We start from the raw sequence: 14,710 nt of genomic DNA, 5'->3' as shown, positions 1-14,710 counted from the left end.
CAGCTGATTTGGGTCTTCCAAATGTAGCATGACACATGATGACCCATATTTATATTTGTTCATTTCTAAATAAGCAGATCATGCAATTTCAGAATTAGTCTTTTAATTTTCAACGAGACCCCCCCAAAAAAACAACAAAAACCTTTTGTTAAATATTTATTTATTTATTTACTTTTGCCAAGTGAATCTCTTATACCTAAAGATTGACAGAGTAGAGAGGTATCATCTTTTAAGTAACAGCAAAGTGTTTTGAATTAATGAGAAATTCGTCCTGTGGATTTGGTACAGCGGTCGTCATTAACCGAACCCCCTGTGTTCAGACGTGGATATTCTCCCCTCTTTGACTCCTCGCTTCTCTCTGTGGGTCTCGATCCGCTCTTGTCGTTCCAGACCCCCAAGGCTTTTCTGTCCTGTGTCTGTGTTCTTCATTCACCTTTATGCTTGCCATTTCTTTCTTTCTTTTTTCACCCTCCCTCTCTCTTTCACGCTACTATTAACATATCCCTGATCGCAGTTTTGTCATTACTTCAAGGACAGAGCAACAGGCCGCTACGTCATGTCCTTCTTTGGTTCCTCCACTTTTAAAGAGTCACCTCTAATTTAAAACTAAAACTCTTCTCCAAAATTACTACTGTGAATTTAATGCGTCCCTCAATATTTTATATAGCGTAATATGTTTACAATAATGAACGCTTAATGTTGGATTTATTTTTTGTTGAATATGGTTAAATAATTATTATTTTATGTAATTAGTTTTGTATATTATTTGTTTATTTTATATTTTTTTTATTTCATTTTTTTATTTTTTTATGCTCTTTTTAGCTCTCCGTTTTGTGCAGTAATTCTTTGTAAGTCATTAGATTCAATTCAGATTCACTGAATTGCATCCCAGGAATCACTGAGTTACACTGGGTTATGAATTACATAAGTTTCTTATTTCTGTCTGTCTGCAGTATGGCCTGGAGCGGATCCTTGGAGAGGAGACGAGTCTGGCACTCTTGGCCCAAGCCATTGACCCTTGTCAGCCGGCCATGATGACAGATGTGGTCAAACTGCTTTCTGCAATCTGCATTGTGGGAGAAGAAAATACGTAAGCCCTCCTGACTTGCTTTTTTTCAGCCTTTCAGTTGAAATCAATATCGTTATGATGCAATTATTGTTCTTACTTATTTCAGCCTCATTTCATTATTTAATAATTCAATTATTTAGTTTCTATTGGAGTTTATGTCCCCATTGTGATATTTAACCTCAGCATTCTCAAATAGGGTATCAAATATTTATTTCATATATTTTTTTAATGTTCAAATGCTTTTTTTGGCCACTGTTTGTTGAACATGGCATCATAAGTCTGGCCATTTTTTCTTTAGCTGCTGTGTGTATGTTAGTTACTGTATGCTTTAGCGCCCTTTCTGCAAACCAATTATACACTTAGTATAGCCTTGTACATATTCTTACTGATGCTTTTTCCTTTTTTGTATTTTTTGTTTGGTCTTTTTGCATTGAGATTATATGCACACATTTAGCTTGGATGCATGAAGGATTCATCAGGACTGCTTCATCAAAACACACTTTTTTTTTTTTTTAAATGAATATCAGCTCCCTGTAAACGATGAAAAAGTGCAATTGTCTTTTATGAAAAGTATATTAGGAGCAGTAAGTGCATTTAAAGTGTCTTCCATACATTGAGAAGTGTAATCCCAGCATAACTCTCTGCAAAAAATGTGCAGCCAAATAAAAGCCGTGATCCTTACTTTTACTTTTTTCCTACATAAAGTTTGGAGAAGGTCCTTGAAGCCATCACCACGGCAACAGAGGGAAGAGGGGTGGCCCGCTTTAACCCTATCGTCCAAGGCCTTAGTGTTCGCTCCGTCCAGTTACAGGTAAAAGTTCACTGCTCCTCATATGCCTACTTATTCACTCATCCTCTGCTGATACATTTCTATCAATGCCCTCAGGACCTTTAATGGTAAAATACACATTCAGCCAAATATATATACATATACCTCTGATAAATGCAAAAGAAAGTGAAACTGCTCTCATGCTGAACTGGTGCCAATTTCTAAAGAAAGCGAAAATAGGATCACTGAGATCTGTGTATGTGCTAAATATTCATTTTGATCTATCAAATAACTGAAGGACACAGTAATATATCAGTAGTGAAATGAGGTTTATTGGAAAAATAACAGAAAATGTGCAATATGCATCAAAACGAAATTAGACAGGTGCATAAATTTGGGCACCCTTGTCATTTTGTTGATTTGAATACCTGTAACTACTGATTCATTGGAACACATAATTGGTTTGGTGAGCTCATTAAGCCTTGAACCTCATAGACTGGTGCATCCAATCATGAGGAAAGGTATTTAAGGTGGCCAATTGCAAGTTGTTGTTCTCTTTGACTCTCCTCTGAAGAGTGGCAACATGTGGGCCTCAAAACAACTATCAAATGACCTGAAAACAAAGATTGTTCTACATTATGGTTTAGGGGAAGGCTACAAAAAGTTATCGCAGAGATATAAGCTGTCACTGTCCACTGTGAGGAAACATAGTGAGGAAATGGAAGACCACAGGCACAGTTCTTGTTAAGGCCAGAAGTGGCAGGCCACATAAAATATTGGAGAGGCAAAGGATGGTGAGAATGGTCAAAAACAGTCCACAGACCACCTCCAAAGACCTACAACATCAACTTGCTGCAGATGGTGTCACTGTACATCGTTCAACAATTCAGGGCACTTTGCATAAGGAGAAGCTGTATGGGAGAGTGATGCGAAAGAAGCCTTTTCTGCACACACTCCACAAACGGAGTCGCTTGAGGTATGCAAACACACTTTTGGACAAGCCAGCTTCATTTTGGAATAAGGTGCTGTGGACTGATGAAACAAATAACTCAATCTTTGGTCATAACAAGGTGCGTTATGCATGGTGGCAAAAGAACACAGCATTCCAAGAAAAACACTTGCTACCCACAGTAAAATTTGGTGGAGGTTCCATCATGCTGTGGGGCTTTGTGGCCAGTGCCGGTACTGGGAATCTTGTTAGAGTTGAGGGTTGCATGGATTCCACTCAATATCAGCAGATTCTTGAGAATAATGTTGAGGAATAAGTCACAAAGTTGAAGTTACGCCGGGGCTGGATATTTCAACAAGACAACGACCCAAAACTGCTCAAAATCTACTCTGGCCTTTATGCAGAGGAGCAAGTACAATGTTCTGGAATGGCCATCACAGTCCCCAGACCTGAATTGAACATCTGTGGGGTGATTTGAAGCGGGCTGTCCATGCTCGGCAACCATCAAACCTAACTGAACTGGAGATGTTTTGTAAGGAGGAATGGTCCAAAATACATTCATCCAGAATCCAGACACTCATTACAGGCTATAGGAAGCGTCTAGAGGCTGTTATTTCTGCTAAAGGAGGCTCTACTAAATATTGATGTGATTTTTCTTTTGGGGTGCCCAAATTTATGTACCTGTCTAATTTCGTTTTGATGCATATTTCTGTTAATCCAATAAACCGCATTTCACTACTGAAATATTACTGTGTCCTTCAGTTATTTGATAGATCAAAATGAAATTGCTGATCCAAACACCCAAATATTTATAACTGAAAGTCATGGTAATTGTCAGGGGTTCCTAAACTTTTGCATACAACTAATATATATATAGATTCGATTCATTCAAATGGCTGATTAATTTGAGAATGAAACGAGAAACATTCTCAGCCAAAAATGCTTGGTGGCCGAAATTTGGATGACTTCCTAGTTATTATTTGTTATTGACATTTCAGTCAGGTTAGTTATCTAGTCAGGCAAGTAATTCTCACTCACTTGCCCCTTAACCCTGACAAGCATTAGTGTCAAGCACAATTAAATACATATAATTTAATATGAATAAGTAAATAGAATTTTTCAATTTAGTTTATATATGTTTAATTTAAATAAAAAAATATCACTAAAGAAATAAGACACTTTAATATCCATTTTCTCGGTTAAATCTATCTTGTTTTAAAGATGTTTTCATTGGAAAAAAAGTCAAAACATTAATGATCAAGAAAAGGATTTTTTTCAGTGATTGCACAAATAACACTGTTAAAAGTACTAGTTGTCTATTAATTAACACTTCAGTATAAAACAACCCATTTTCACAGTGATGTTCACACTGTTGTGACAGACTGGTGTTGTGTGCATTGCTCAGGTGGGGAAATACATTTCCTTTATATACTATTCCATTTTGAAAGTTTTCCTCAGAGATTTGAGGGCCGCTAAATGGTCATGCTGAGATGAAGCACCAACAATTTGCCTGATAGTGACTTCAATATAACGATGAAGTCACAGGCCCTGAATCACCTCTAAAACGCAATTTACACTTTAAAATCCCCTGGCATCTGTGTATAGAGGCCTACACTGAAAAGGATCAGAAAACAAATGAGCAAGTCTGCTTGTTAATGATCAGTCTTTTATACAACGCATTTTAAATGCTTATATAAGTAAAGATACTCAGTGCTCCTTTAAGCTCCTTTATATATATATATATACAGTGCTTCCCACAGGTTTGAAATATACTTGCGGTGGTAGCCGGGCGATAAATCCTCCTATTACCCACGGCACAAAAATGGCCTACTACATGTGACAAACAAACAATGTGTGATTTTTAACAGTATTTTTATTTATTTAAATTGATTTTAATTACATAGCATATTACATTTAATTATACTAATATTATGCATTATTATGCATTGTAAATTATGCAAATTACAGCATTTAAATGGTTCACCTTTTCCTATGTTCTCCTTGCTGTCATATAGTGTCTCTCTCAGTGAATGGGACACAGATTTTACTAGTAAAATTTATAAAATGAATAATATATGTGGCAAATAATGTTCTTAGTCTTTTCTTCCTGTGGGGAGACTACAATAATTTACTATGAATAAATGAATAAATGGAAATCAAATTAAATACAATTTATTGTGCAACCAAAATGCCAATAATGCCCAAAAGAAAAAAACTTAGCGTGTGACTTTTAATTATAAACAAGAAATACACAGGTACTCTTATTTTGAAATGTCTGTACTATTGCAGGCTGATCCTTCAGATTCATAGTCGTCTAAAACATTTTATATAAAGTCCATGAAGTAGACTTTGTAATAATTCATCAACTTGACTTCATTATCAATCGCTTGGCATAAATCTGCGCTTTTCATTGATTGAGAATCACTTTCAAGCAGTCTGAAGCGCTGTTGCCCAAGCCTGTAGAACGTGCAAAAGCGCCGCCTTGTGACTTTCAGCGCACGTGGGAATGCTAGCGGGAGTAAACAGTTCTGATGAACACACAATGAGCAGGTACGAAACGACTAGTTTATCGATCGCTGATGGTTTCATTAGCTTGCGCGGATATAAAAGCATAAGAGGATAAAAATAATAAAAGAATGTGTCTCCAAATATACTTGGGCGGCTGTTATTATACGTGGGCAGCCCGCCCAAGTAAGGTCTATGTGTGGGAAGCACTGATAGAGATATATATATATATATATATATATATATATATATATATATATATATATATATATATATATATATATATATATATATATATATATATATATATATATAAATTAAATTAAATGTTATAAAACTAACTTTATATCCTGCCCCTTTCTGAAAAATCAACATGACCTTTTGTTTAGCCAGCATGCTTAGGGGCTCAGGACATTTGTAAGATTAGTGCTGCCAGCACTTCATTTGCATTGTAAAGCACAAACTTGCATTAGTCAAACATCCCTGATGAGAATTAACATAATCATTCCATATATAATTAATAATTTGATTAGGGATATTTTGTCCTGTGCCTGCAAGTAAGACAGAATTGCAGCATGAGTCAGGTTCTGTAAACCACAAATCTTGTAATGGGCAGTTTTCTCAAGTACTCCAACGGTAGAAAATTGACATCAACTTTATTTAATATTCTACATTCACAAGCCATGATTGATTCTAATCATGGAATAGATAATGACTAAATCAGAATAAATGGGTGTAAAAAGACTATCTGTATGTCTGTTATTCTGTCTCGGTCTATTGTCTGTCTGTTGGTCGGTCGGTCTGTCTGTCTCGCCGTCATTCTCTCTTTCTCTGTAAAAATGTATAATTTTCAAGGACCATGCAGATCTCTGACACCTTTTTGTGTCCCATACTTTATCTGAATGTTTTTAGTTTCGACTGTCTCCGGGCTCTCTTGTTGCACGCATTATAAGTGCCCTGTTCCTTTGCAGTGTGCTGGCCCTACAGAACAACATGCACTGATTTGGCTGCGTTAACTGCACGGCTTCATTGTTGAGGCTGATCAAAGTATCTGTGTTTGAGTTTAATTGGTAGCAGAGGGAGGTGAAAGAGAGGCACCGAGCTTTCCCTTCAAATATGTATAGAGCGAGCACATGTTCACATACTTTCTCATATCCAGCATTTAGGATAAACCACTACGTCAGCAGTTAATGTTACAGCTAAAAAATATATTCTTTTGACATAATGGCAGAATTGAATGCTTTAATGTGACCTGCAGAGAGCAACATATTTAGTAGTGCTGTGACTCTAGAGCACTTAGTACAAAATATTATGTTTAGCATTGATCGACGCACTAATATCTCCTCTTCCAGCCCAAAAGCGTGTTATACTGTTGAATAGTTAATACAAAGCAATTGCGTGCAGTGCAATAGCAGGTCACACAGAAAACGGCCCCTTATTGGCTGGTTTCTCTCCATTTGATAGAAATTGTATAAAGGAAAGGAGAAATACAACCCCAAAATATCCAAGACACACTAGTTAATATCCATGAAGGCCAACTGGTGTGTTTCGAGGCCTCTAGTAATGTTCTGTTGATTGTCTGGTTATTGTTCCACTTTGCTAATAGCCAGCTGTGATCTCTTTTATCTGCATAAGTCATTTATCAAAGACTGTTATTGCTGAGAACAGTTTGGGAGTTTTCTTTTATGGGTTCTCTTACTCCCCACTCTCCTGTTTTTGCTTGAGATATATTTAGGGGCTGTTTCTTCAAATAGATGCTCTTAGAGACACACACCCAGATAAAGATTATAAAGTTCAGTTTGTTTATGTAGGAGTGAGAGGCAGGGAGCGTTCGGGGTCAACCATAGACTGCACAACAGCTTTATTTTTGAAGAATTTCAGGAGAGCTCAAGGATACCAAGTATTTTCCTTCTGCATGTGTCTGTGTGCTCATCCATGGGACTTAGTAAATGATTCAGCATGTTGTTTTATCACTACATAATTTGTGTTTTCATGTCTACGTCTATTAGATATTTCTTTTAGCACTGTATTACCCTGAGCTAATGGAGAGTGAGTGATTCTCACAGGAATAGATTTTCTCTTTCTGTCCCCATCCTGTCCTCTCACCACTCCCATCTCTCACCAGGCATGTGAAGTAGGCAGATTAAGAAGAGAGTAAAGTTATTAATGGCAGACATGTTTTTCTTTTCCCTCATAAAAGCTGTCAGCAAGTGTCTCTTTTAGACTCAGCTTTGCTGAGATTGCTCCTGCTGTTCAACCACTGAGCCACACAAATATGAATACAATGTTGTCTCTTAAAGTTAAAGGTTCTGCTTATGAAAGACTTATTCTTCCCAAGCAGATCTTAGGCAATAAAAGCTATTTCTTTTTGGGGGTTTTTCGCTATGTAAAAAATATCATTATTATCCCTTACCTGACTAATTTTTATTCTTCTTTTGGACCTTTCGAGTTTAGAATTAGAAATATTGCCTACAGTTCTTTGGGCATATGAGTAAAAATATTGATACTTTGATTAATCAGCTGTGGACTTTTATGAATTTAGTTCTTTGTAGTGAATCAAAATCATACAGCACAACCAGCATTTTTTTCACAAAAAATTACTCTTAGGAGCATGCTTATTTAATGCATCACTCAAAAGACTCTGGAGTTACCGTTTGAATCATTGATGAACTACATGATGTATGAAATGTCATAATATTTATTCAGTCTTTTTTTTTTTTTTTTCACCCTTTATATTAAGATTATAAATGTTCCAACTTATTTTTAAGGCTGAGTAAAAATATTGATTCTTCAGTTTGTCACTACTCTATTGAACTGTTGACTCTTATGAGCTTGTCCTTTTAATGCCTCATTCAGAAGGCTCATGAACTCAGAAGCTAGCGTTAAATCAGTCTGATGAATCCTTTACTGAATAAACTCGTTCCAGCCCCGTGCCATCACAACCTGTTCGGGTGAGACTCGCCACTATAAATAATCTTGGATCAGTGTGGTTTGTGTAATAATCAATTAATGCATCATCAGACATTGTGAACAGGAACATGCAAGGCCATACAGACAATTCACTGTCTGTTCAATATGCCTCAGTCCCCTGAATGCACCAGTGCCTTTTAACTAAACTCTTGCCCACACACACACACACACACACACACACACACACACACACACACACACGTACGTGTGATTTAGGGTGTCGTGGAGAAGGCTGATCAATAATTGATGATCTGTGTTGCTTGAGGAGATGAATAGTAGTTTTTGACTGAGATGATGGAATCCTTTATGTTGGCTGAGAGCTCTGTGAGAGTCGTAAACCACTGTGATGCACTTCTACAGGTCCGAACTGCAGTCTTATGTACATTCCCTTAAAACAAGCTGTCTTCTGCTTCAGTGAGACATTTAAGACCATGATGCTTTGTGTTTAAATTAATAATGTGAATTAGTGATAGTCACACATCAGCAAGGCTAAACATCACAACTGTTAGCTGTGCTGTTTTCAAATGTTTTTTATTTTATTTTTATTTTTACTTAAAAACAAAAAAACAAAAAAAAAACATATATATATATATATATATATATATATATATATATATATATATATATATATATATATATATATATATATATATATATATATATATATATACATATATATATATATATATATATATATATATATATATATATATATATATATATATATATATATATATATATATATATATATATATATATATATATATATATATATATATATATATATATATATATATATATATATATATATATATATATATAAAAATATAAATATTTTTATTATTACACACACACATTGTAAAATGACTTCTCACCAAGGCTGCATTTATTTGATTGATTTTATATATATATATATATATATATATATATATCAATAAAACAATTTTGTAAAATACTATCACAATTTTGTTTTCTTTTAAAATATATTTTAAAATGTAATTTCTGTGATGGCTAGGCAAATTTTCAGCAGCCATTACTCCAATCTTCGGAGTCACATGATTTTCTGGACTCTTCGATGAATAGAAAGAACGCTATTTATGTGAAATATAAAATTTTATAACAATGTAAAAGTCACTGTCACTTTCACTGTCCCTTTTCATCAATTAAATGCTTTGCTAAATAAAGTATTTATTAAAAAAAAAAAAAAAAAAAAATCTCACTGACCCTTAACTTTTGAATGGTTGTGTATATATGTATAAGAGATACTGTATTTTTTAAGTGCTGTAACTGGTTACCGTTACCTTTACGTTATTTACCATTTTTAAATTTACATTTTGCTTTTTGTTTGTTCACTTAAATAGTTCTGCAGCAAATATTCAGTTTAATCAGCCCAAGTACAAACACTTAATTTAGTATTTCAACATAGTTACATATACGCTCCCTTTGTAATTCAAATATATACCCTCAGACCTGCATATACTGAATGTTATCTTCCCTTTAGGTGGCTTGCATGCAGCTCATCAATGCACTCGTAACGTCTCCTGATGAGTTGGACTTCAGGCTGCACATCCGAAATGAATTTATGCGCTGCGGCCTGCGAGAGATCCTCCCGGTAAGCGGCTCCACCACTGTCTGTGTATTAATATTTAAATGAGTTGTCCACTTGAGTGAAATATTGTAAAATGGGTCTGCGAATAATTTATGAGGCCTGAAGGAGAGGTCGCTCTGCTGAATCAATACCTACAGCCAGGATTGGATTGGTCTCTTTCTCTCTGTCTGTCTCCTCTTGGCATTCAGAATGTGGTTATGTTCTATCAACAAACGACTGAAAACTGCCTGAACAAAACAGGAGAGAAGTGTGTGAAATGAAAGCCAGAGAGTGTGCGAGCGAGATAGATTAATGCCTCACGCATGTCATATTTATTATTCAAAACAGAAGCTGCCTCAGAACTGGGACTAGAGAATAAAAAGAGATGAAATGAAAGCAAAATTATTATTTTCTTTTTCTAAATACACATTTTTGAAAATAGTGTTTTGTTACCGTTTCTCTTTTCTTCCTCTTAAAATGGTCATATTCCACATTTTTCCCAGAAAGTCCTCTTAAAATGTTAGTCACATTGTCTTGCAACAAAAGCAGTTGTATGTCATGTTTCCTATAATTTTTTCCTCATTCTTTCTTTTAACTTAGAATTACACCTGCTGTTTTGCTACCATATCTGTAGGACTTCTATATGTAGTTGTTCTATTCTGATTGGCTAACCTCTTAGCATATTAAATGAGCAACAACACCTCCACGATTTTCACTCAGTGCAAATATATGTCATATGTATATGCGGTTGTGGTTCTGAGATCAGTACTGTGATTGTTTTTTAAACAAGCTTTTTTTCACAGCTTAGGCCAACCGCACAGGAAGGAAGAAGTAAAACTTTCACATTTTATTGATTTCTGTTGTGTTGGTGCACAATGTATGCAACTAACCTCAGACTATAATCTTATATGCACTTGGCTTTAGTTTCCAGCAATAGTTTTGGTGGACTGGCAGGGAGTTTGGAGTTGTATGTCTACATTGTACATCATCTCTTTATTTCAAAAGACCAAGGAATATCATGTTTTATATGGTATGGCCCATTTAATTTGTTCTTTTCTTCTTTATTTCCCCTTGCCCTTCCTTCGGTCTAGAGCCTGAACAGTGTAAAAAACGATGCTCTGGATATTCAGCTGAAGGTCTTTGAGGAGCACAAGGAGGAGGACATGATTGAGTTCTCCCATCGCCTAGAGGACATCAGGAGTGAACTGGAATATCCTTTCGATGCTGAGACACATAGAATTTCATTGAATTTCCGTGTCGCCTCCTCTTTATTTCTCCCACTCATTCTTTGATCCTTAGAGGACCTCCAACAATAATATGGTAGTCATATGCAGACTTTTATATCATTGCAAACCATGCACTGATAATGCATTGATGTTTTCTTAGATTTAATCATAACCATAAAGTACCCTGATTAATTTGCTTTCATTAGTTTTTTACAAGTTTCATGCTTTGACAAGACTAGTCAATTGGCTGTATGTACTTACAGTCATACATACACTGTATGTACTTTATAAGAGAGTATGTACTTTCTCTTTTTCTGTATTTTCCCATTTGTTCCCTTTATTTTACCAGTGGCATTCCTTGAGTGCTCCTTAACACAGTGTGTACTGATATCGGAGATGTCTTTAATGTCTTATATTGCTCTGTGAAGGACACAAGCACTGAGAGCCATTTTCTTTCCATACTGCAGCACCTGCTACTGGTCAGGAATGACTATTTCACACGGTGAGGATTACTTGGTTTATTTATTTATATATATACATTTATACGAGCTTACTTTAGAGTGAATGAAAAACACCCAACAAATGGCTGTGTAATGTAGGCAAAGAAAGGCTACATTAAAAAAAAAAAAAAAAAAAGCTTTGACATAAAAGTTTTGACATTTTATCCAGTTACTACTTTATTCCCATACATCTTTTTCTTTGATTTTGTTCCGTTTGCATTTATTATTACTAACTGATGCAGTTTAGAATAATATTAAAGAATGAGTAGGTGTTTGAACTTTTAAATGGTATTGGACACACAAGGACCTTTCATAAACCTGAAAATGTCTTTCAGAACTAACTCAGGCACTTAAAATCACGTTATATTCATCTTATATTCATGAATTTTAATGAAAATGCTGCCTCTCCTCCCTTTCAAACCTCGTCTGAGATTTTTATTAATTTCGGTCTAATTAGTGCCAGTGATGCAACAGCAAACATCTCCCGGCATTAAGGTCTCACTAATGACTCGGTGTGTTGTCTGTTGGAGAACATCTTCTCAAGCTCTTTAGCCAGTGAGCTGTATTGTTTTTAGAATAACAGCTTTGACAGAAGAGAGAAGTGCAAAGGGAAATAGAGGTGTAAAGATAGAGACCATCTGCTGAGTGGCAGTATTGGAGAAAAGAAGCATTCATTCTGCAGCTGACACAAATATCTATCATTTTGTCTCTGTCTGTCCCATCCATCCATCCATCTATCTAGGTACTTGGAGGGTGGACCTACTGGGAAATTTTGAATCTCGAAAATATAAGCACCCTGGAGCGTTCTTTACTTGTTTAAAAACACATTCTGACCAAATAAACAACTTTGCTGTGTCGTCTTCTTGAGTCCTGCTGGTAAATTGGTCGATTATTATTAAATGGTCCCAGTCCTCCCAGTAAGCTCTTCTCACCTCATGAACATTTCTCTCTAAATTCTGTCCATGAATGCTATTTATTCTACACAGGCAGTCCACATGCCCTGCTGGTGTCTTCTCCCCAAATCAACCAATGACAGTGTCCAACAAAGAGAATGAACCTGCTTTCATCTTCCTCTCATCTCACATGCCCACATTACCCTTCCCCTTCCCTATATACTCTCTCCCTTTCCTTTTCTCTCTCTCTCTCTCTCTCTCTCTTTTTCATCTGTGGTGTTTGCTCAAAGAGAGTTTTCATGTCTTCTAGCTCACAGCTGGGGGTGTGTTAAACCTGGTTTTGATCAAACGACAGGCTCCTACTATGTAGAATACAAGATATATTACTTGGTTTTTAAAAACCGCTGCAGACGGGCAATGTATACCTCCTTCATTAATATACACACATCTACATGCCAGTTGGAGTGCTTTTCAAGTTTAGAAGTTTTGAACCCCCCAAAAATGCATCCATCCATTATAAATATAATCTATACGGCTCGAGGGGGTTAATAAAGGCCTTCTGAAATGAAGTGATGGGTTTTTGTAAGATAAATATCCACTATAAATCCGCAAAATATTAAATATAATAACTAACTTCCAGCAGATGGCTGGACACATCGATTTGCAGCGGATGAGTAACACCTGACCCGAGGCAATGAGGAACGCGGAAGCTCAGAGGATAGAGCAAAACAAAACACCGGCCACGAATTAGAAGTCTAAAATGAGAAATTTTAAAGAGAAATACATCACTTCAGGACTTACTCATTTGGTGCAAGTTGACTTGCGCAGTATGCCTAAGGTCGTCTGGCAGAAGCTAGTTATTTTAGATTATAAAGTTTTAAATATGTATGTTTTTCTTACAAAAACCCATTGCTTTGCTTTAAAAGACTTTTATTAACCACCTCGAGCTGATGGATTATATTTATGATGGATGGATGCATTTTTTGGGCTTGAAATCAGGCCCCCTGTTTATTAGCATTATAAAGCTTGGAAGATACAGGATATTTTTAAATGTATCTCTTATTGTGTTCGTCTGAAAGAAGGTAGTGAGTAAATCATGGGACAATTTTCATTTTGGGTGAACTATCACTTTAAGGGCACATAAATCCATATTCCCTTAGGGAATTACTGACTCAAAAACTGAGAATACGCTCATCTAAATGTTATAATCCTAATTTATGTTAACCATATTAGCATATTTAACATATCAAATATGAGGTTGACTAAGGTACTTTATTTGTGTCATTTTCAAACATATCAATTAGTGAACATGATTAATGGCACTAGAATACTGAGACTGATGTTAATTATAATTATTATAATTTAATTTTAGCCATTATTATATAGTGTCGACTTCACGGTACCTCATAGAAATGATGCCTGTAAAAGGTCAGAATGATCACTTCAGATCAAACAGCCTGATTGATCCTAATTATTTCCACTTGAAAGCTCTGCTAATTTTACTCTTTTTAATGAAAAGACTCTAATTGTGAGTCTAAGTCTGTATTTAATCACAAAGGCTGTATTTATTAAACGTCAACTCAGTTTATAATATACAGGCAAATATCACTTCTGTTCTTTAAATTAAAGTATATAAATATGCATATGATTAACTTATATTATTGTGTTGGGAATATGGAAGCAAAGCAGGTTAGTTTGATTTTTACCAGTGACTAGGTATGAAGTTGGGAACATCCTTTGCCTGACTGCAAAATTAGTTCACTCTACAGTATTGAATGTGTCATTCCTTCTCACTTTTATGTCTTTCTCCATGTCCCTCTCCATTTTATGTCTCTCTCTTTCTGTTTTATATGAGTGTCGAGCAGCATCACAGATTTAAAGGACTCAGTCATTTTCATTCCATCAGTTAATAGCTTGTATAAGACAGTATCGCTACTGTCAGAGGATTCAGAGTTAATTTAACAATTTTTCTCATTTTGTACCCGAGTCAATGGTACCATATTCCCAAAAAGATAATACAATGCATTGATTTTTCTTCCCTCCTCGCTCTCTCTTATTCTCTGTCCTCTAGGCCTCAGTATTTTAAGATCATAGAGGAGTGTGTGTCTCAAATCGTCCTCCATCGTAGCGGCACAGATCCTGATTTCACATACCGCAAACGTCTGGATGTGGACTTCAGCCACCTGTTAGGTGTGTTTATGCAATCATATATGAGCTGGTTAATTTGTTTTCTACAAACTG

The 14,710-nt window shown here is 35.6% G+C and overlaps 1 protein-coding gene across 1 annotated transcript in view; it reads left to right on the top strand.

The window, feature by feature from the left end:
* Positions 1-14,710, top strand: part of diaph3 (diaphanous-related formin 3) — a 332,513-nt gene that overhangs the window by 128,350 nt on the left and 189,453 nt on the right. The window contains exons 8-13 of the mRNA XM_067387955.1: positions 954-1,090; positions 1,775-1,880; positions 9,764-9,874; positions 10,942-11,060; positions 11,462-11,578; positions 14,541-14,659. Of these exons, the coding sequence (XP_067244056.1) occupies positions 954-1,090; positions 1,775-1,880; positions 9,764-9,874; positions 10,942-11,060; positions 11,462-11,578; positions 14,541-14,659 (709 nt within the window). The remainder of the gene's footprint in view (positions 1-953; positions 1,091-1,774; positions 1,881-9,763; positions 9,875-10,941; positions 11,061-11,461; positions 11,579-14,540; positions 14,660-14,710) is intronic.

The sequence above is a fragment of the Chanodichthys erythropterus genome, chromosome 6, assembly GCF_024489055.1.
Source record: "Chanodichthys erythropterus isolate Z2021 chromosome 6, ASM2448905v1, whole genome shotgun sequence".
Taxonomy (NCBI): domain Eukaryota; kingdom Metazoa; phylum Chordata; class Actinopteri; order Cypriniformes; family Xenocyprididae; genus Chanodichthys; species Chanodichthys erythropterus.
Note: the sequence above shows the minus strand (reverse complement) of the source record. Positions and strands in the feature narration are given on the sequence as shown.